This window comes from Trichoderma gamsii, assembly GCF_001481775.2.
Source record: "Trichoderma gamsii strain T6085 chromosome Unknown Scaffold_20.2, whole genome shotgun sequence".
NCBI lineage: Eukaryota > Fungi > Ascomycota > Sordariomycetes > Hypocreales > Hypocreaceae > Trichoderma > Trichoderma gamsii.
Genome location: NW_020171357.1, coordinates 332,138 through 353,055, shown reverse-complemented (window position 1 = coordinate 353,055; position 20,918 = coordinate 332,138). Strand labels below are relative to the sequence as shown.

At 49.4% G+C, this 20,918-nt stretch overlaps 9 protein-coding genes across 9 annotated transcripts; 5 read left to right on the top strand and 4 right to left on the bottom strand.

Moving 5' to 3' along the window:
- Positions 1 to 615: 615 nt before the first annotated feature.
- TGAM01_v206118 (cyclin H) lies at positions 616 to 1,752 on the top strand (the record flags this gene model as incomplete). The annotated part of the gene is made up of 2 exons (XM_024549803.1): positions 616 to 1,443; positions 1,495 to 1,752. 2 exons carry the CDS (start codon positions 616 to 618, stop codon positions 1,750 to 1,752), a joined length of 1,086 nt encoding a protein of 361 aa, XP_024405465.1.
- A 3,034-nt stretch (positions 1,753 to 4,786) lies between these two features.
- Positions 4,787 to 6,277, top strand: TGAM01_v206116 (glycosyl hydrolase family 30-1; the record flags this gene model as incomplete). Its single annotated transcript, XM_018802635.1, has 2 exons — positions 4,787 to 5,591; positions 5,652 to 6,277. 2 exons carry the CDS (start codon positions 4,787 to 4,789, stop codon positions 6,275 to 6,277), a joined length of 1,431 nt encoding a protein of 476 aa, XP_018664142.1.
- A 192-nt stretch (positions 6,278 to 6,469) lies between these two features.
- TGAM01_v206117 (dibenzothiophene desulfurization enzyme A) lies at positions 6,470 to 7,804 on the bottom strand (the record flags this gene model as incomplete). The annotated part of the gene is made up of 1 exon (XM_018802636.1): positions 6,470 to 7,804. The coding sequence occupies one exon, from the start codon at positions 7,802 to 7,804 to the stop codon at positions 6,470 to 6,472; it is 1,335 nt and encodes a 444-aa protein (XP_018664143.1).
- Positions 7,805 to 9,331: 1,527 nt separating this feature from the next.
- On the bottom strand, positions 9,332 to 10,432 carry TGAM01_v206115 (hypothetical protein; the record flags this gene model as incomplete). The annotated part of the gene is made up of 3 exons (XM_018802637.1): positions 9,332 to 9,697; positions 9,747 to 10,318; positions 10,381 to 10,432. 3 exons carry the CDS (start codon positions 10,430 to 10,432, stop codon positions 9,332 to 9,334), a joined length of 990 nt encoding a protein of 329 aa, XP_018664144.1.
- Positions 10,433 to 11,358: 926 nt separating this feature from the next.
- Positions 11,359 to 11,493, top strand: TGAM01_v206114 (hypothetical protein; the record flags this gene model as incomplete). The annotated part of the gene is made up of 1 exon (XM_024549802.1): positions 11,359 to 11,493. The coding sequence occupies one exon, from the start codon at positions 11,359 to 11,361 to the stop codon at positions 11,491 to 11,493; it is 135 nt and encodes a 44-aa protein (XP_024405464.1).
- A 108-nt stretch (positions 11,494 to 11,601) lies between these two features.
- TGAM01_v206113 (hypothetical protein) lies at positions 11,602 to 13,080 on the bottom strand (the record flags this gene model as incomplete). The annotated part of the gene is made up of 2 exons (XM_018802638.1): positions 11,602 to 12,457; positions 12,515 to 13,080. 2 exons carry the CDS (start codon positions 13,078 to 13,080, stop codon positions 11,602 to 11,604), a joined length of 1,422 nt encoding a protein of 473 aa, XP_018664145.1.
- Positions 13,081 to 16,202: 3,122 nt separating this feature from the next.
- TGAM01_v206112 (FAD binding domain-containing protein) lies at positions 16,203 to 18,274 on the top strand (the record flags this gene model as incomplete). The annotated part of the gene is made up of 5 exons (XM_018802639.1): positions 16,203 to 16,217; positions 16,278 to 16,485; positions 16,542 to 16,618; positions 16,679 to 17,001; positions 17,065 to 18,274. 5 exons carry the CDS (start codon positions 16,203 to 16,205, stop codon positions 18,272 to 18,274), a joined length of 1,833 nt encoding a protein of 610 aa, XP_018664146.1.
- A 620-nt stretch (positions 18,275 to 18,894) lies between these two features.
- Positions 18,895 to 19,552, bottom strand: TGAM01_v206111 (60S ribosome subunit biogenesis protein nip7; the record flags this gene model as incomplete). Its single annotated transcript, XM_018802640.1, has 2 exons — positions 18,895 to 19,235; positions 19,336 to 19,552. The coding sequence occupies 2 exons, from the start codon at positions 19,550 to 19,552 to the stop codon at positions 18,895 to 18,897; spliced, it is 558 nt and encodes a 185-aa protein (XP_018664147.1).
- A 371-nt stretch (positions 19,553 to 19,923) lies between these two features.
- On the top strand, positions 19,924 to 20,772 carry TGAM01_v206110 (hypothetical protein; the record flags this gene model as incomplete). Its single annotated transcript, XM_018802641.1, has 1 exon — positions 19,924 to 20,772. One exon carries the CDS (start codon positions 19,924 to 19,926, stop codon positions 20,770 to 20,772), a length of 849 nt encoding a protein of 282 aa, XP_018664148.1.
- Positions 20,773 to 20,918: the final 146 nt, after the last annotated feature.

The following is a 20,918-nucleotide window of genomic DNA, read 5'->3' as shown; positions in this document are numbered from 1 at the left end:
CAAGCATCTTCTTTTTTTCACACTCTATTTTGGAATGACGGGCCGGTTGTACCCATCCTTGTTCCCGAGCAGTCCCCTGCAATGAAACGAAACGATACGAGTTTAAACTTCTTTTTTTGTCAACTGGATATGAATAAAATAGTTGGCAGCATCTGTTTTTTGAAGATGCATTGAGATTCAGTGGGAAGACCGAGTAGTAGGAATAAACAACTATTAGACGGAGGATGGTCATGTATTGCATATTATATATATCTTATCAAGGAGTTTTGTACACGCCAGGATGCGGTTGTTTTTATGGGGAAAATTGAATCAATATCAATTGCAATTTGCAATGCTGATTATCGCCGTGACAGACTTATTTTCAGGCTTGAGATCTTGTAAGCTTTGCTTGGTGTATGTTCCAGCTTCTATTCTGCTGGTAGTGCGAAGACAGTATGAAGATGAACGCAATTAGCACTGTATTGCACGTGAAATTGTCTTGAGCTTCGACATCTCATCGCAGCTTCAACACCTTCCAACCCGCGATATTCTCAACTGATACCTCTTTCTGCTCTTCTTCTTGCTTCCTTCTAATCTTTTGTTTTACTGTACCTCAATTGATTTCTGCCGTAACAAATGGCCACAGAAGACGAAAGGTACCGGCAGTCGAGCCAGTTTCGCCTCTGGTCATTCTCGCCCACCAGCCTGCGAGAGCTTCGAATTAAGACCAACGACCTCGCCAAGCAACAAATTGCGCCGCGATTCGCCGCCGATGCCCAGCCCGAGTTCCTGACGCCTGGCGAAGAGTCTATGCTGGTGCAATTCTTCACCACCGAGCTGATCCGCGCCGCCCAGTTCTGCGAGCTCCCGACCGAGATCCGATCCACGGCCGCCGTCTTCTTTCGCAGATTCTACATTACAAACTCGGTCATGACGTACCCTCCCACGGAGCTACTGAAGACGTCGCTGTTTTTTGGGTGCAAGGCGGAGGGCTACTACATTCGGCTGGCGAAGCTGGCGGAGATGTTTCCCAATACGACGAGCGAGCAGATTCTGGCGGGAGAGTTTTTGCTTTGCCAGGGCATTCGGTTCGCGTTTGACGTGCGGCATCCGTTTAGGGCGCTCGAGGGAGCTATTCTGGAGCTGAGGAAGCGTCTGCCGGAGGAAGAGGGCAGGGTTGCCAAGGCTCACGCAATGGCTCGAGATATTCTCAAGTTTAGCCCGCTGCTGACGGATGCCTACTTTCACTATACGCCGAGCCAGATCATGATGGCGTCTTTGTTGATGGTCGATAGGGGGCTTGTGGAGATGTTGATTCCTGCTGGGTCGCAGACTGGAGAGGATGGGAATAGACATATGGGATCGAATGCGGAGATGCGGGAGAAGATTATGAGGACGATTGAGAGCTGTCAGTCTATGTTGGAGAAGGAGCCGCCGCAGCGGATGAAGGAGTACTGGGAGACGGTAAGTGGTGCAGAAACACTTTTTTTGAATGTGTGCTAACGGCGCAAACAGCCCGAACTCGTCAAATCCTTGAAACCTCTTCGAAAGAAACTACAAAAGTGCAGAGATACGGACAGAGCGGATTTGGTGGCTCTGCAGCGTGCGAGACGCGAGCAGGCGACGACAAAGGTCAAGAAGCCGACGCCGACGGGATCAGGAACGGTACAGAGCGATGGGGCGGTTTTTGGGGAGGCGATGGCGGTGGATGCGAGGGACACGAAGAGGAGGAAGTTGGAGGGTGGCGGGGACTTGTTTGGGCCGCCTTTGTGAAGGAACGGAGATTTGATATTGACGATGTTTATCACGGCATAGCTCTAGCTTGTGTGCTTCTCGCGTGCTATCTGGAAAGGAAAAGTGGTTGACAGTCACTCCAGCTACAATTGTACCTGGCAAATGCTTGGGTCGAGTACAATTACACACAAGGATGCACGTCGGCATCTTCCCCATACTAGGGATGGAGCAACTCGCTCGCATGGCGACGCTCAGTCGAGGGTGGCAGCACAATCTGGAGTGCCTCAGCCTTCTCAACCCTCCGCCAGAGTGGAACGTTGCGCACTAGACGGGGGCACCGTCATGTATATGAGATGATGAGGCGGTCATGGGCAGTTTTGGGATATCAGATGCGCAGCTACATGCCGTCGATATGGATGCGGACCACGCACGGTCTGGCACATAATGTAGGACTCTGTCCGGGATGAAACCGTCGTGTCTGTCCGCCCTGCGACGACATCGCCATCATTTGGGTTCGGCCCTTTTTACGACAGTCATTACTATAGCCAGAGGAGCCCAATGACTGCCATTTCTCTCTGATATATACCCAATTTACAGGAGAATGATCGAAGGGTCTCAATTGCTAGGACGGAATATTTAAAAAACAGATATGGAAGAGAAATAGCGAGGATCATGATAGAGGAAGCTTCCTCTCAGTATAGCTAGGAAATTGAAAACGTATGGAATTTGCCTTGTCATCGGCAGTTCGCACTGGGCGAACATCTCATCATCACATCATCCATCGTATCGAAAGGCAACCTTTACTGTAACTTTCGGAGCAACAAACTTAGATCCCAAATCATGGATGGGCTCGATGGGGTACATGGAGCTGTAATTTGCCTAAGTTGTTTGCGGTAAGCTTGGCCGAGGAACCGTGGGGAACGGGATGCCACTAATAAATTCCCATCAATAGTAAAGCTAGAGTAGATGGCTGAGGAGCTTGTCTGTTACCTCTTTGTTCGAAGTTCCGAGTGGCTGGAGCATAGGTAACTGTAGAGCCGTTGAAGATCCGTTCAGTGAAGTATTTGTGAGAAATACTTTAGGATCCTTCGAGGTTTCTGCAATGCTACAAATAACAAGCACTGTAAGCGCAATTGAGTTCTGCATCATTTCTCAATTGAACACATGACTTTGCTTGTACGGCTCCGGAAAGTGAGGGCCAATCTCCAGTTTAATCATACCGGGATCATTAATCAATCAACCCATCCCCTCAGGCTAGGGGAGTCTCGGCAATGCTCGGATTGCCATGGTATTTTCTTCTTCTGGAATGTGGATATGAGAAGGTTGAACCAGTTCCCTTGACCATCAACTGTTTTTACCGACGCTTGCATGTTGTAAGCACAGCTTGACACGTACTATATACATATACCTACATGTACATTACTTATTGCGCCGGGTCTCGACTAACACGAAAAGAGAGATTCCCTCTTTATCAAGATAATTTACTGATTCTGTTAATGCCTGGCGGATAAACGGAAAAGGATATCCGTCAATGAGCTCCAACTGTCACAGATATAGTATTTGGTGTAGGTATTCGCTCGTATATGCAGAAATGGAAGGGTGGCATTAAGTCCCCGAAAAGCCCTAGGGGAGATACAAATCACACCGCAGCCATATAGGCGTTATGCTTGTTTGGACGCTTAAATCCAACGCTAATATGCTGCGCTGGTCAGCTAGGGGGGATATTCGTTTGTAGCTAGGCTGATGGAGTGGCGTTTTGACATGGATGGCTGTCACTCTCTTTCAAGACCTGTATAGCATTACTCGTAATTGAGCTGGTATATCGGTCTACGGGCCTTTTGTTCAGCAAATAGAGGAGATCGGGCCGCCGGATTAAATTTGTGAAGTCCGTTTCTGGAAGTCCTCGACAAGCTGTGGCCGCCTTTGACGCCTAGACACGGCACGGCATATACATGTGCGTACAGTACGGGGAAAGCGTGGGGAAGAAAAGGCGGTGGAGTGGAGATGTTTTTAAAGAAGCAGAGGGAGTGGTAATAGCTTTGGCTTTCTCTTTGCTTTGCTGTACCTCGAGTTTCATTCAAGGCTGTGGTATATCGTTGAGCATAGGTATCTACATGGGCATACCTAGATTGAAGAGCAAGTAATAAGCATCGTCACGCCTCGTAATGCAGTCGAAGGATTAGGCAGTACAGCCATTCATTCTACCCCAGCCCCTTGCCCAGTCCTATTCTTCTTCTCCATCTTTGCGGCCCGGATAGCCACGCCTTCAGGGCCCAAATAGGCAAGCTGGATTGAAACGGCAGCTGTGAAGCGAGTGACGGATTCTTGGCAACGCCACATTTTCTCGGCTTGGAGACGCTCATTGGCGTCCGAGGAGATACACGTGATTGTGTAGCATCAATCATGCTATCCCTGTGCCTTCCCCTTCCATCCAGGACGCTTGAGTGGAAGGAAAAATTGCGGGCTGGAGCCTATCGAGTTTATAGATTAGTAGTGCTGCAGGGGAGTTGTTTATGCAAAGGCATAGGTTTTGAATCCTGATTCAAGTCTCTTGGGTACTCCATAGGCGGCAACTGGCGGTATTGGATTCTGGGCACGGCTGACCGGTCGGTATGAGGATGAGCTGTGCACGGTGCGGCGGCTCCGGGAACCGAATGCTTGATATAGGCCCGATTGGTTTCTGGGCTTCACACCTGTGGATTAACTTTGAATCCTCGAGTTGGGCCTGTGTCGAGGCCTTGTCCCCCTTCTGTAGGTTGCGCCGCAGTCAACCATCACTAATGCAACTAAGCTTATTGACAATGTTGAGCAAGGTTGTGATGGACTAGCCCAGGGGATCGCTGGCCAGTTTCCTAAGCAGGCAACGTGGATGAAAGAATCTCGGAATTTTGGCTTCCATTTGATTTTGTCAAGCGGAGACATGTTTCTTGGGCGGCCTCACCCGGACGACGTCCGGAATAGTGATCCGAGAGTATGTACATGTATACTCCAGTCTTGTGAATAAAAGGGGATGATCATGCTCCATTGAGTGAAACGTTTGCTCTCAGTCCCTTCATCTTCTCTCACCTTCAAGATGCTGTTCCTATCAGTCCTCACCACCATCGCCGCTGTTGGTGGCGTCAACGCTGCCTCGTCATTTGCTTCAAGTTCTGATGGCAAGTATCAGCTCAGCGCCGCTCAGGCGCCCGTTCTGAACGCCGCCAACCCCGGCATCGACAACTGGAAGTTCACCATCAAGGAGAAGACGGGCAAGAAGCAGACCGTCAAGGGCTTCGGCGCTGCCGTCACCGATTCCACGGTGCTGGCGTTCAACAAGCTTTCGGCCACTGCACGCTCTCAGCTGCTCAACGACTTGATGACCCCCTCGGGCATCAACTTCAGCCTGATGCGCCACACCGTTGCCAGCTCGGATCTTTCAGCTGACCCGGCATACACTTTCGATGATGGCAACGGCAGCGTTGATACGAACCTGGTCAACTTCAACTTGGGCGACCGCGGCAATGCCCTGGCGAGCATGTTGGCTACGATGCGCAAGCTGCAGCCCAACTTGACTATCCTTGGAACGCCTTGGTCGCCCCCTGGATGGATGAAGCAGAACAGCAAGCTGATTGGTGGCGGTACCGGCAGCAACAAGCTCAACCACGCATACGAGAATGCGTATGCCCAGTACTTTGTCAAGTACCTTCAGACCTTTGAGAAGGCTGGAGCCCACATTGACGCCATCACGATCCAGAACGAGCCCCTCAACAACAAGGATGACATGCCGACCATGCTTGTCCAGCAGGATGAGTCTGGTGCTCTGATCCGCGACAAGGTTGGCCCTGCTCTTCGCGCTGCCGGCCTGAGCACCCAGGTCTGGGCTTGGGACCACAACCAGGGTGAGACATCTCCTAGTAGTACTCTTTAGACCTTTCACCACTAACATGTTATTGCCTTAGACGTCTACTCTTACCCCCAAACCGTCATGAACATGGCCAGCCAGTACGTCCAGGCCGCTGCGTGGCACTGCTACGCCGGCAACAACCCCAGCAACTGGACGCCCCTGACGCAGTTCCACAACGAGTTCCCCGGCAAGGAGCAGTACATGACCGAGTGCTGGACTGCCGTCGGCACCACGGACTGGATCCACAGCTCCAGCTTCAACATGTTCCCGCTGCAGAACTGGGCCAACGGAATCATCGCCTGGACCCTCGGCTCCTACACCGGCGGCGGCCCGGCCCTCTCCGGCGGCGGCAACTGCCACCAGTGCACGGGGCTCGTCACCGTCAGCCCGGACGGCAGCAGCTACAAGAAGGAGATTGACTACTACATGATGGGCCAGTTCAGCAAGTACATCCCCAAGGGCGCCGTTGTCGTGGACGGCACAGGAAGTTATCTGTTTGACGACGGCACCGGCATGGAGGCTGTTGGCTCGCTGAACCCGGATGGCACCCGCACCGTCGTCATCCAGAACCGCTACAACAAGGACATTTGGGTGCAGGTTGGCACCGAGTCTGAGAGTCAGACTTGGAATGCGCGTGTTCCTGCGCTGTCGGTTACGAGCTGGATCTTGCCCAAGGCGTAGACCTGCGAGATGATGAAAATGACTTGATGCTCTATGAATGACAGATTGATGAGAAGCGTTGTATATATATATCCAGCTTTCGTCAGTCCATGCTAGTCTAGTATTTTGAGTAGCTAGTCTAATAATAATGGACGTATTTGTAATACAATCTTACAGCCATCAGTGTCCATTGTCTATCTCATGCATGACTGGTTAAGCCTTCGCAGGAAAGAACCTATTCTCCGGCCTTGGCAAGCCGAGATGCTCACGCAGAGTATTCCCTTCATATTCCTTTCGGAAGATGCCCCGGCGTTGCAGCTCCGGCACCAGCTTCTCCACCACGTCATCTATTCCCTGCGGCAGAAACGGAAACGTCACGACGAAGCCATCAGACGCCTCCTCCTTGAGCCACTTCTCCCACTCGTCGGCAACGCTCTCCGGCGTGCCTACAAAGGCCAAGCCACCGTATCCTCCAAACCGCTGGGCCAGTTGCCGCACAGTCAGTCCCTCTTCCTGTGCTACCCTCACGACGTTGTCGCGGCCTGTTTTGCTGGCGTTGTTTTCGCCCAGGTCTGCGGGCAGGGGCCCATCTGGGTCAAACTTGGTGGCATCCGTGCCGAGGGAAATGGACAAGCTGGCAATGGCGCTCTCGTAGTTGACGAGGCTGTCGAGCTTGAGTCGCTTCTCTTTGGCTTCTTGGACGGTGTCGCCGATGATTACCATGGCGGCTGGGAGAATGTTGATGTGCTCCCTCTTTCTACCTGCGGCAACTGCGCGGCTCTTGATGTCTGCGTATACAGACTTTGCTGCTTCGATGTTGCCTACGGCGGCAAAGACTGCCTCGGCTGTTTCGCCAGCCAACTGTCGCCCTGGCTCGGACTGTCCGGCCTGCACAATCACCGGCCATCCTTGAACTGGCCGGGCAATGTTCAACGGGCCTTTAATCTTGAGCTCGTCGCCCACGTGGTTGAGGGTGTGAATCTTCTCCGGGTCCAGGAATATGCCCGTCTCTTGGTTCCGGATGAAGGCGTCGTCTGCAAAACTGTCCCATAGCCCCGTCACAACGTCGTAAAACTCCTTGGCGCGCTTATACCGATCTGAGTGATCCATGTGCTCGTCCCGACCAAAGTTTTTGGCGGCGTCTGGGTTAGACGTGGTGACGATGTTCCAGGCCGCACGACCGCCGCTGAGATGGTCAAGAGAGGCAAAACGCCGCGCAACGTGGTAGGGCTCATCGTATGTTGTGGACGCAGTGGCAGCGAGACCAATTTTCTCTGTTACTGCCGAGAGAGAGGCGAGCAGCGTGAATGGTTCAAAGGAGGTGACGGTCTGGCTGCGTCTTAGAGCTTCTATGGGCATGTTTAGGACGGCGAGGTGGTCGGCCATGAAGAAGGCGTCGAATTTGGCGGCTTCTAGCTTTTGGATGAAGGATCTGAGGTGGGAGATGTTGAAGTTGGCGTCTGCGTATGCTCCTGGGTACCGCCATGCGCCAGTGTGAAGACTGACGGGCCGCATAAATGCGAACAGATGCAGTTGCTTATCAGACATGATGTTATTTTTGGGTACCCAAATAAACTCTAGAATAACAGTGTAAAATTACAATCTATCTTTGCTAGTATCTGCCATCTACAATCGTATATGAGGGGAAAGTGAAGCTATATATGAGGTCGCAATGGGATCTTTGTAAGTGAGTTAGTGTGCTCGGGACGTTAAATCACGACATCGACAGATGCGGGGCGCGGATCATTCGGTTGCTACGAAAGAAGGCTTTGTCCCTCCAATGCCATTAAACACGCAGTGTGGCCTGCGCTATCTGGAGAGTGATCTTACAAATCAACGTTACGAGGGCAGAGATATTATGGGTGAAGAAAGTCCCACGCGTTATCGCGCTGGGTATTTGTATGAGAGAAGCAACTTTATATCGGCGAAAATCAGCGGCCTTGACGGAGGGGAAAGAAAATTCAAAATATCGTTTATGACATGATGGCCACACAGATAAAAAGACAGGAAAAGGGTTACTTGAAGGAAGAAAGATGGGAATCAATATAAAAACCCCTCCGTCTTTGGGTTAGATGATGCTCTACCTGAAGTCGCCAGTACAAAAGCAAAGGTGGAGCATGGCAGAGATGTCACAACGCCCATCGGATTGCTAAGCAAGCTGGGATTAGCAGAAGCGAGAATTTCACATCTAGATGTTCATATTCTGGCCTATGATAGAAGTAGACATGTAATCGTACTGCTGGCATATACATACTTGATATTGAACGTTATATGCTATGTACATGCAGGTATGTAGCCAAATATGGCCACCTTCTAGATGAGATGAATGATGAGATCTGAATAAGCAAAAAGTACGATTGATTAGTGTAGCAATCATTACCATCACGAGAAAACAGGTCCCAAAGGGTCAGCGATGGGAAATTTAGGATTGAGGTATACACATGCGCGCATGACAAAGGCGTTTTTTTTTTTTTTTCGTTAACAAATCAAGCTATTGTGTTGATCTTTAGTAAGTGCGGATTCCGTTTATGAAGATTGGAGTGCTTTTTCTTCTATATAATAAAAGCTTCAGTTACATGTACCAAGTACTCAAGACATCGGAGTAGGTTTAAAATGCTGTGAAATGTAATGTCGGCAGCGACCACTCATATTACTAGCATACTAAGTGCTCAAGTCATTGGTGCAGGTTAAAAATGCTGTGAAATGCAGGTGAAATGCAGGTGAAATGCAGGTGGCGTAAGGCTCCAATTACTGAGTGTTCAAGACATGGATCAGTGTAGGTTAAAAATGCTGTGAAATGAGTGCGAGGATGGACACAAGTGGCACCCAACGACATGGACTTGATGGCGAAGCTGTTCATATTAAATAAAGGCCCATTTCAACATCCGACACTCCATTACGCCTGGCGCATGCTATTGTTTCGCCGATCTCCCGATTGTAGACTGCGACATGCTCCTCGGTCATGTAACGCCGGAATCATTCTTAGCTGCAATCAAACAAAAGGTAACCATTTATATATGTAGTTTGGGTATACTATAACGCTGCATATGTGACAGGCTCAAACAATGCACACCATTAGGTGTTGGTCGGTACGTGAGAAGGGTATCTAGCACCGGCCGTCTCAAAGTTCTTTGCAAGGCCAGTAAGGCTTTGCCTCTCCTCCTCGGTGAGCTCGACCACCTTTGAGTTTTCTTCTACTCGCGCAATCGTCGTGGCACCGGGGATGGGAATCACGAGAGGCAGCTCGGGATCGGCACTCATGCTCCTCACCCAGTTGATGGCCAGCTGAGCGGGTGTGCAGGCTTTATCGCTGGCCACGGCCTCGACTTGCTGGACGAGCTTCAGGTTGTGCTCGAACCCTTCGCCCTGGAAGCGTGGGAAGTTGGCAACCATTCCCAGCTTCTTGACGTCCTCTTGGCTCTTGAATTCGCCAGAGAGCATCTGTTTGTGTTAGCGAACAGAACAGGAAATTAAAGCGATGGTTACTTACTCCCTTTCCAATGGGCGAATACGCAATGATGGGAATATCATGCTCCTTGAGAGCAGCTGCGATGCCATTCTTGAGAATGTCTGGTGTAAACAAACTAAGCTCGACCTCGGCGGCAACAATCTTGGCCACCTTGACGGCCTCCTTGATGGTGTCGACTCCGCACTCTGACAGCATAATGGCGCCAATCTTTCCGGTGTCAATGTACTCCCTCTGGATCACTCCAAAGGTGATGTCTAGAGGGTAGCTTGGATCTCGCCTGGCACAGCAGAAGGCGTCCACCTTCTTCTTGCCGTCCAGCTGGGCCAAGATATTATCCAGTGACCGGCGAATGTTTTCGGGTGATCCGTCAGGCCTGATCTCCTCCAGGTTGACGCCACCTTTCATTGCCAAGAAGACCTTGTCGGCGTCTTCAGGATACTTGGTGAAGTAGGCCTTGATGATGGTCATGGAGTTGTACTCGGGCGTTCCGTAGAACTCGCCGCCATTCCACATGGTGAGGCCATTTTCGACGGCGGCCTTCATTGTGGCGAGAGCCTGCTCCAATGGGGGAGGGTTGGCGCGCCAAGTGAAGCCTTAAGGCCGATTAGCTCTTGAATGACTTGGTGAGAGATGAGTTTTGAGAATTGCCACTTACCCATGAGGCCAAATCCAATAGGACCAACCTCTTTGTCGAGAAACTTGACCATGTTGCTAGGACTGAGAGGAATCCTTCTTTAAGAAGAACTAGTGAATCCTAGTAGAATGTTGATGTTATTTATACGATTGTTAAATTGCAATGTTCCAATGGCAAGCTGTAGGCCTCAAGTGGCGTTCTTCGAGTTTTTATGCTTCGACCGCCAGCGTTTATATGCGGACTTGTTACACGCACGGAGTTTACCATATAGTGGTACAAGAGCTAACCCCGAGTCCTTGGATGCCACCTGGTGATGAGTTTTATGTCTCGTTTCCCCTTTGCAAGGGCGAGCTATTCAGAGACTTGCTCGATGGGCCCAAGACCGATTAGATCCGCCCCTCTCCAATCTCCAGAAAACCTGAATCGCATCTCGCGTCCGGCCGGTAGTATTTTTCACTAACCCCGCCCTCGGCTCTTCTCCACCGCCACATCTATTGTATATACGCAATACATTCTTCGCGGTCCTGGAGATATCGGCTGCTCGGTGCAGACTCCATCTATTGCCGTAAACTGTTTCAGCTGTGGGTTCTGCGCAAACTCCTTCAAGCAGTCCGGAACGCTAGCCTCATTTGGAATGTCTTTTTGCTACCTAGGTATACATGATTTCTATCTGGACATAATCATTCCATAAGCTGCTTGGTGTTATGTATCAGCAAGCGCGAGTCCTTGCTTGTCCTCAAAATCCATTCCGCTCCGCAAGCATGAGATGATGCCTGAAGCGAAGGAAAACTCATCAAGTGCGAAAGCCGCTTATCTAATAAACATTGATGTTTTTTCATCGTCTCCTGCCGAAGTAGGGGCATGCCAAGCATCATGCCATGTGATGGAATAAAGCTTTGACAAGCCATCTTTTTCCATCTCACCATCGCTTTCCCCGTTTAGCTACATGTATCGATATATACGAGTCCACGCTGCGAAAAACTCGCAAAAGCCTGATGAATGTTATTTAGATTGACTTCAATCTCAAATGCACATCGCTCGTATACACATGCAGATATTCACCATCCGCTTTACAAAATGTTAGACATTGACACGTCTTATCAGCATAGGACAACCTCCATGAGCAGCGTATAGAAATATTTATGAGATTAAAATTTCGAGATCAAGTGTGGAAAATACATGTACGTTATTAAAAGTCGAATCTATGTGCTAATGTCCCCCATATGGAAGCGCTTCAGCTCGTCAAGCTTTAGTCAAGTGCAGCAACACACTCGCTCCCTCGTCCAGCTGAGCAGAAACCTGGTCGCTAACAGTTCCCAGGCTCTTGTTATTCCAGATATCCTGAACATTAAACGATCCAGAGATGCCCAAGTCGCCCCAAGTAGCCGTCACCGTTTGAACACCACTGGTTTGTGTGTTGAAGCCGCCTTGGCCATTGTCAGGGCCAAGGTTCGTCAGCACAACGACAGCCTCGCCGGATGGAGATGGACCTGCAATCCAGGCCTGGAGCTGCGCCGCATTCTGGCCTCCTGAGCCGGGATTACGAGGCTGCATGGGGAATTGGGCGGTGAAGTCGGCAACTTGGAGCGCTTGGGTGTTGGTGAGGAGGCTTTTGCCAAAGTCATCCAGCGTGGTCATGTCGTTGCCGAGGATGAGGTTGGCACCGGCTCCGAGCCAGTGAGTGAAGACGGTGGTGCGCTGGCCATTGCTGAGGCCGGAGATGTTCTCTGGGTTTCCGGAGAGCAGGTTGTCCAGATCCGGGTAGACGTTCAGCTCGTCGAAGAACTGCAGACCAGCAATGATCCACTGGCGGTAGTTTTCAATGGCGCGCTGGACGGTGCCCCAGCTGACCAAAGTAGAGGATCCGGAGTTGTTGAGATCCTGGTCGGTTCGCATGGAGTCGGCGTTGCTGTTCCAGATGTCAAAGTACTTCTGGGTACGATCCAGCTTCCAGGAGATGTCTAAGCGGATTTGTCTACCGTTATTCTTAATGGCATTGTGCCAGGCAATGACAGTGCCGCTCTGGTCAGTCGGCAGGCTCTGGCCGTTGTCAGGAGATCCTGGCGTGACAAAGTCGAGCTTCACAAAGTCAACGCCCCTGGTTGAAAGAATTAGTATAAAAGATCATCTTTCTTTTGGGGCATCGACAACTTACCACGAAGCGAAAAGGTCGACCACAGAGTCGTGCCAAGCCTGCGTCTCCGGCCTCGTATAATCGAATACGCAGCGAGCCAAGCCCTCGTTTCCGGTGCACACCTCGCCAATAGTGGTGTTGGTGCCGAAAATGGTCTTGTTCGCATCGCTAACAAAGGCTCCAGGAACGACATACACGCCCATCTTTAGCCCCTGAGAATGGAGAGAGCTGGCCAGCGAGGGAATGTCGAAAACAGAGTCATCGTATATGAGCCGACCAAAGTCGTCTCCGTTGCCGCCAACCGACCAGCCAGAGTCGAGGCTGCAGGTATCGTACTGGCCGTTGAACGGAGCAGAGGCCAAGACGCTGCACTGAGTCAAAACGTGTGCTTGGTCAAACTTGAAACTTGGAGCTGCGTTGGGGTTTGCCTGCAGAGCAAAGGAATTCCAGCCTCGGGCTGGGCTCTTGAAGCCATTGGGAGTTTGAGCATAGCCGATGACTTTCAAGGGCGATGCGGCAGAGGCTGCTGGAGCTGCTGTGACTCCAGCAACGCCCAGCCCAAGGTACAATAGTTCAAGACGAAGCATCGTTAATGAGGTATGCTACTGAAAGGTGAAGAGGCTGTCTCTCCAGTAGTCAAGCTGCCCAGATGAAGGAATCCGTCGTTATATGTAGTCCGGCTCATAAAGCTCTCGATTAGAATGCTCATGCGGAGCTGCAAGGTTCAGGAACAGCTCCTAGAGATCGCCGCAATGTGTTCCTTCTATGGTGATTATATTTGCGAACATACTATTTCCGGCCACTTTGTTTTGTCGGCTATGGAGCATCTGTGGTTCTTTTCCCGTCGCCAAGCTTCAACAGCTGGTGGCGTAAGCGCTATTACGATGTGAACGCGAGCCATCTCCCCGTGAGTAGCCCCCGAACATCTTCCCGGACCAATCGAGATAAAGAGATCGACAGCTTTCTGCCCGTTACGGCACTTCGGATTGATTACGTAGCAAGCTTCTTGTCTCGGCGGCGCCCTTTACAGCGCGCTGTGCGCTCCGGCCTAGCCTTTTACCGCAGCTCATTGTTATACGAGATACTGCATGTTTACAAACTTCGAGAATTGTATTGCTGTTAAACTTGGATTCCATTTGATAATTTGTTTTGTATGTCACAGCCTCATCAATATGACGACACTGGCAGAACAATGCAGCGGAAAATAAACGATATGCTGGGCCAGATTCCCACCAAGATTGTTTCCAGTTGCCTGTATTGTTATAGCGGCAGCGTGCCCCGCCAGATTAAGAAATGATCTCTGCTTCTTTTTGAAGTTATTCTGCATTATTAGCCTAAATATCTTCCGTACCACAGCTGCGAAACAAGTGCCGCTGCGTGTGTGAATGTAGAGAAATGCTCAAGATTGCAAACACCCTGCAACGGGCTTCTGCGAGCCATGGTAACTAAAGAGCACTACAACTCAGCCACTGTCAAAACAAGCTTACTGCTCTCAGGGGAAATGATTAGTCTCGTCAGCAAATCGCATGTCACTTAACACGAAATAGGATTATGCGAAAGTCTTACATTAGGAGACAAACTGTCGATCTCCCAAGGCATTTACCACCGGAGCTGATTTCTGGAGGCATGTTTTCCGTTTGCGAGCTGTCATCTTCACGGAAACGCTTAGCACCATAGTCGCAAGAGGCACGATAAAGGCTGCGTCTTGGAGCAGCCTTGTTTTCCGACACCACCGAGATATCCGCTTTGTGCCGGGCAAAGCAAAATGATAGGGTAAGTAAGGCATGCAAGTCTTATTTTACATGGTGTTTTGGGAGGGAGAGTTTCTTTAGGATGATATCATTATCAAGCGGGCGATTTGCTTTCCTCTCACTCGTATTTGGTTCTATTATCGGGTAGGGACGCACTAGAGAGCCCAGGACTATTATTTTCAGCTACATGTATATGATAACCGAATTTTTCTGGCCGATATCAACATGTTGATTCTACCCAACGTGAAGAGTAGCTGCCGAAGGGTATCTTCGATCAGGCTCGATCCATGCACGTGAATTGTGATTGTTTTCTTCTCGCCGACTCGTGAGATCTCAATTGGTGTTCCATGACCAGCTGCGGCAGCCTCTCGGCCGACTCGGCTCGGACCGTTTCCTAGCTCTCCCTGCCTCGTGCTTTTACCGCAAACAGTTGGGCGATATGCATTGCAAATCGGTGCACGGCACTTGTTTAGATGGCACTATCTTTAGGCATAAACACAATCATGATGTGGCCAAATATCAATCGCGACGATAAGCTTGTGGGGAGAACATTTTACGCATAACGCTAAATACCTGAACAACAGGCTTCGGCTATTCAAGAACAAAATCATTCCTTGGCTGCTTCGACCGCCAGTCCTCTAATGCAGGTCCTTTGCGATTGAATGGCCCTCCAGGGCATTTACATCTTCAAACAAAGAACTGTGCCGTCCTTCTTTCTAGATGCTCCGTATTACTAGTGCAGTGACAGAATATTCCTCAGACGTCTCCAGCTCGATAGAGTCCCTGGGCTCATAAGCTCACATACTGGAAAAATGAAGTAGATGGAGAGGATGAAGAGGATGGAGTTTTACAAAATAAAAGACATACAGATGTTGCTTCTAATTCGCCAAGCTCGCGCATCTCAGCGTTGTATCGTCAATTTTATGCAGCGATGGTGGGGTTCCCGCGCGCTTACAGTCTGACTTGGTAGGCATGGCATGTGCCTGTTATCACGAGCTACGAGCTACGAGCTCCAATGCGGCATCTCGGTGTTCAAGAAAGTGGCACGTGTCGTCTTCTGTAATTCCAAAGTTGCTCAAAACTCAATAGACGATAAAAGAGGTTGCTCATTAGTCCGTGCTCCAGCTAATTATCCAAGCTATGTGGTTGAGAAACTGTCTGATAATGTATGTGACAAACTCTTGTTACTTGGCTGGCATTCATGCTAGGTATTGCAATCGCCATCGCATTTGACTATACTCCAAAAGAAAACTGTACACAAGAAAAATTACCTCGCAATCCATTTCTCCATATCAACGTAGTACTCGGTAGCTTCTTGATCGAGCAATTTGCATGGATTGCAAAAGCTGAGAAACGGAAGACAATTATCTCCGAGCATCAGTGTTACCTATTTCCGCCAATTTCCTATTTCTCAGCATTAATAAGAGAGCATTCGGTTACATTTCGGTTTGTCAAATCTGTGAAAACTTAATAACCTTATTCTCATCGCGACCAATTTAGGGAGAAATCTTCTTACGAGATGATTTGTATATCAAAATTAATTAAAGGGGGCACAATCCTACCACAATAGGCCCTACATATCAGTTTACGTAAGCGGGCATTGTTGAAGCTCCATGCAGGCTTCATGGAAAAGAGAATTGCTATTGGTTGGAAATTTGCCTTGGCAGGATCTCTTTGCCCACGGCGTAGCTGCATCAGCTATAGACATGGGCAAATCTGCGATATCTAGGTACTATGGTTGCCTTTAATGCTATGATGTTGTAGTAGAGAATACATGTAAATACATAACTATACCTACATATACGCATATAGTTGGATATATAGTAATATATATATTTGTTGTTTTATCCTCTGTAATTCTCTAATTGCAGACAACAGCAAAAGCTTGCAAGTTCTCAAAGTCTAAAAACTATCTTGTATCTTCTTTATCTTTGTTGTTTCCGACGCCTCGATTCAACATGCCGAGCAAGAGTGTAAGTCCTGCTTGTGTCTTTCTCAAAATGAGACTTAATACCGGATTCTTACATGACTAGGCTATCCATCACGAAACGCCAGTTCTGGTGGTTGGTGGAGGCCCTGTCGGGCTGATTCTCTCCCTCCAGCTGGCTCGCTTTGGCATCAACTGTATGCTGGCTGAACGCAACCTGGATACGACAAAATGGCCGAAAATGGACTGCACCAACGTTCGCAGCATGGAATTGTTCAAGCGCTTGGGAATAGCTGAGGGTTTCCGGGAAATAGGTCAGTCTTTCCAACTGCCAAAGATTCATCTTCATAATTATTAATGTCCACTTTAGCCGTACCACCGCAATATTCTTTTGATGTGATCTATACTACAGGACTATCGGAAGATGGCGAAGAAGTAGCAAGATGGGTAAGTCGAGTCTATACCTGCTTCTCATGACTGAACGGCAAACCAACTGTGAAATATTAGAACCTGGATTCCGTCGATGCTTGGAGACAGCGTACAAGCGAGCAGAACGATGGCTCAATGCCACGGGAGCCATATCAGCGATGCTCTCAGGCTGTCCTGGAAGCCTGGCTCAAGCCGCGGATTCAAGATGAGAAATTCATCGACGAGCATTTTGGTCTCAAATTTGAGTCGTTCACGGAGACAGAGGATGGAGTAGAGTCGGTTCTCACCGACGTGACCACCGGCGACCAGCACATTGTTCAGAGCAAATATCTCGTGGGCTGTGATGGAGCTGGAAGCCGTGTTCGTCGATCAGCGGGAATTGACCTTATTGGCGGACCTGTGTAAGTTAATGGGCATTCTACTGCTTTTGGTTCTCCAACTGATGATCTTCTCCACGACTACAGCCCCTCGGCCATGATGCTGATCCACTTCAAATCACGAGATCTCACCAAGCTGCACAAACTGGGCCAGTTTTGGCATATAGCGTTTTCAAACGGAAGCATCCTTATTGCGCAAGATGAGATCGACACGTGGACGCTGCATGTCCCAGTCGCCATCGGTGCTGACTGGGAAAAGATTGACCCGATAGAAGCCATATACAAAGGCCTGGGCACTCCAACAACGCCATATCCCATCAAGGTGGACAAGATTCTTGTCAGAAGCGCGTGGAGGCCAAACATTTGCATAGCAGAAAAATATGCTTCTCCCAGTCGGCGAATCTTCCTCGCAGGCGATTCGGCTCATCAGAACATTCCTACTGGAGGTTACGGGATGAACACTGGAATCGGCGATAGCTTTGACCTCGGCTGGAAACTTGCCGCTACTTTGAAGGGATACGGCGGAAAAGGCCTCCTGGAGTCTTACGAGCTGGAGCGTCTGCCTGTTGCGACAAAGAATATCGACCAGTCGGGCGCCTTCTGGGAAGTGTGGCGGCAAATCTGGGACTGGAGCGCCGAAGCCGGCGTGGAAGTCCTTTTATCTCAGAGCGAAGAAGGAAAAACGCTCAAAGCCAAGATGGCGAATTGGGTGACGATAAACAATAGCGAGAACCAAGCTCATGGTATCGAGCTGGGCTATAGATACAACGCATCCCCTATTGTTGTTCCTGATACCGAGGTTGCTGAGCCCAGATGGGATCTCGATCATTATGTTCCGTCGACTTGGCCTGGAGCTCGACCTCCGCATGTGTTCCTCTCAGATGGAACGACGAGCATCTTTGACTTGTTTGGTCAAGACTACACTATCGTCGACTTTTCTGAGGAGGGCAAATGGGCAGACGCTTTTGCTGATGCCGCTCTACAGCTCAAAGTGCCTTTGCAAAAGGTTCACTTGCCGCAAGAAAAGCACGTGCACGAGATCTGGGAACGCGCCGCAGTTCTTGTGAGGCCTGACGATCATGTAGCATGGAGAGCTCCTCTTAGCGACAAGACAGCTGTGGCAGAGGCGATTGACATTCTGAAAATTGCGATAGGACAGACACCTCATACGGGGGTTGGAGCAGGAATTGAACACAAGGATAAGGTGCTGGATGATGTCCATAAGAAAGGGTTTTCGGGAACGATTGGAAACATCAACCAGGATGAGGTGGCGATGAAGGCTGCGTTTCAAAAGTAGTGAGAAGAGGTAACTGGCATGAAAAGCTGTTTTTAGCGGGAAGAGTCAGTGGAACAGTGATGGTCTAGTTGCAATATTTCACAGATATCTTGACGTCGCAGGCAGTTATATGAAGGTGTGTTCCAAATCTGGAGAATGTTGTATTAGACAAAAAATTCGGCAAGGCAGTTTGGACCATCATCCAAGTCGAACAGATTTAAGTGACTCTAAATTCGACTTGTTCCATTAATATGCTAGAGGTAAGCTATTAACATGAAAATAATGCCAGCATTAACGAGCGGAGCGCTGCCAGCCTGATAGCCTTGCATTCCGGCACGTCGCTTATGTATTAACTCTGCGATCTATTGCTTCTTAGAATTACCTCGTGAATGCAGGCCAGCTCAACGATTCCTCGAGATATTGAACTGCTTCATATCCCAAAGCAGGCATCGGATAATCATATCCAAATTTGCTGCTACAACTCGTCGCCTTTGTTGTCTCGAAAGATCCCCCTCAAACATTCCCTCGTCTTTTTAAACGCCATGCCGAGTGGTAAAATATCACAGCCACCAACGCCCATAAACTCCATGATGTAGGTATTGCATTCGACGCTTCAAAACGGTCACTGATATTACATCCCTCTAGCCAGACTGAAACAGGGTATCTTCGTCACGCAGGTACTCGCCGCAGTCGGCCTGTCGGAAGCAAACAACGCCGGTGGGATCGAGTCTCCTGCTCTCTGCAGTGCTGCGAGCGCTGACGCCAAAGCCCAGAGGAACGTCGTCCATGGTGTAGACAACCAGGCCCTGGTGCTCGGGGCAGTCCTCGGAGAAGCGGCCGACGTGCGCCTTGACAATGTTTCCGCCGTAGAGGAAGGGCATGACGCCGTTGGGGCGGATCCAGAGCTTGTGTCGCGCGTGCTCGGCAAGGATAGGAAGGGCCGTGATGTGGATTCGGAATTTGCCAGACTTTGTGAATTTGCCTGTTTGTGGCGCATTGTAGGTTAGTATCTGTTCTATTCCCCTCTTCTCTCTACTCGCAAGACAAGACATCGCACGGAGATCAGCGTATATATGACATACCAAGGCAAGTCCCTAGAGAAAGCAGATTGTCGCGGGCAATTGATGTCGCCAGATTGGCCATGGAGAGGCGAACGACATAGACTCGGTTCTGCGACAGGCGGAAAACGTTGCGATCGCCATCCTCTTGGGGCGCAATGATGTTCTTGAGCGAGGCGCCTGTGTACTCGGCCAGCTTTTTGAAGACGGCTTGCGTCTCTTCTTCGGTGAGGGGGCGCATTTTTTATTCGGATTGGTGGTATTCGGTGTAGAGGGAGTGAAGATTTGACAATGGGACAATCTACAGAAAAATGTCTAGGCCCAGAATATTTTCAGACTGCGCCGATAAGAAAGTTTCCGATAAGAGCTGAGCGCCGAGATTTCGCTGCGGGCTAGCGGAAGAAGTACCTTTTCACCAATGTGCCAGCCCGCCATGACCTTGTACGCTAACGCTGCTAATTACGCTCTGTAATTGGACACTGACTTGGAGTGTACATGCAGCTTCATGCTTCCACATCATTTATAGACAGATATCGGTATACAAGGGATTCGTTATAACCATGCTACTGAGGCATTTTCTGTGCTTAATTTTGCAGCTTTCAAAAACAAATCATGGCTAACCATAATAAAACTTACTTCTTAGTATCGTCATGGGATTTTCCCACAGGGTCCATCTGCCTAGGAAGCCTTACATCAAGCCCGGCTCAACCTCATATTACTTTGTATAAGCCCAGCAATGAGGACATAGACACGCCGACGTTTCCGACCACGAAAGATAATTTCTCTGCCGTTGTCAAATCAGAAAAAGGTCATAAAAGCGGGCTGTTTTTCCGATTCCTCGACTTGTTCGGCCTCGGCGCAGAAGCCAGTGTTCAATATGACCGGAAAGCTTTGTTGAAATATGCCTTTCAGCAGATGCACACAGAGTGGTTCCTCCCAAGCGATAAGCTAGTGGAGAAGGCAGTGCGTAGCAAGAAAGCAGCCAGCTACTATAGGCGAACGGGATATGAGAGTCCACTCTACATGATTACTGGGTTAAAGATTGTCGAGGGAGCCAGTGTGACGACAGTTAAAAACAAGGGAAGGGGCTTCATGGCATCTCTGGGAGTGGATGTAGGACCTGTTTCTGTTGGTCCACAGACAAACCACAATTCGCAGAACTCCGAGCTTCAAACTTTTAGTAACTCAACACCAATTGTGTTTGCATTTCAGCTCATGGAAGTCCGATGCGATGCTAATGGGAGCGTTGCTACTAAGGAGTACAACAATGGTGCACTGTTTGGATTGGTTTCGGATAGTGGCTTGCCAGCCATTGAATTGGGAAATACATCAACTGAGCAAGTGACATCCGAGGCGATTCAGGCTAAATTCGGCGATGCATTCCTCACCTTTGCTTCTATGGATGAGGAGGATGGCTTGCCTTGTACTGTCATTCTGCTCAACACAGACACATCGATATAGTGTATATATCATATAACTGAGAAAGAGAGGCAATTCAATCAGAACAAGCTCATAGTTTATATTAAGTATAGCCTTATAACATTCGAAGCACGTCGATAATTATATTGACAACGCCCATTCCTGGCGCCTTTTCCTTTAGTTCTCCA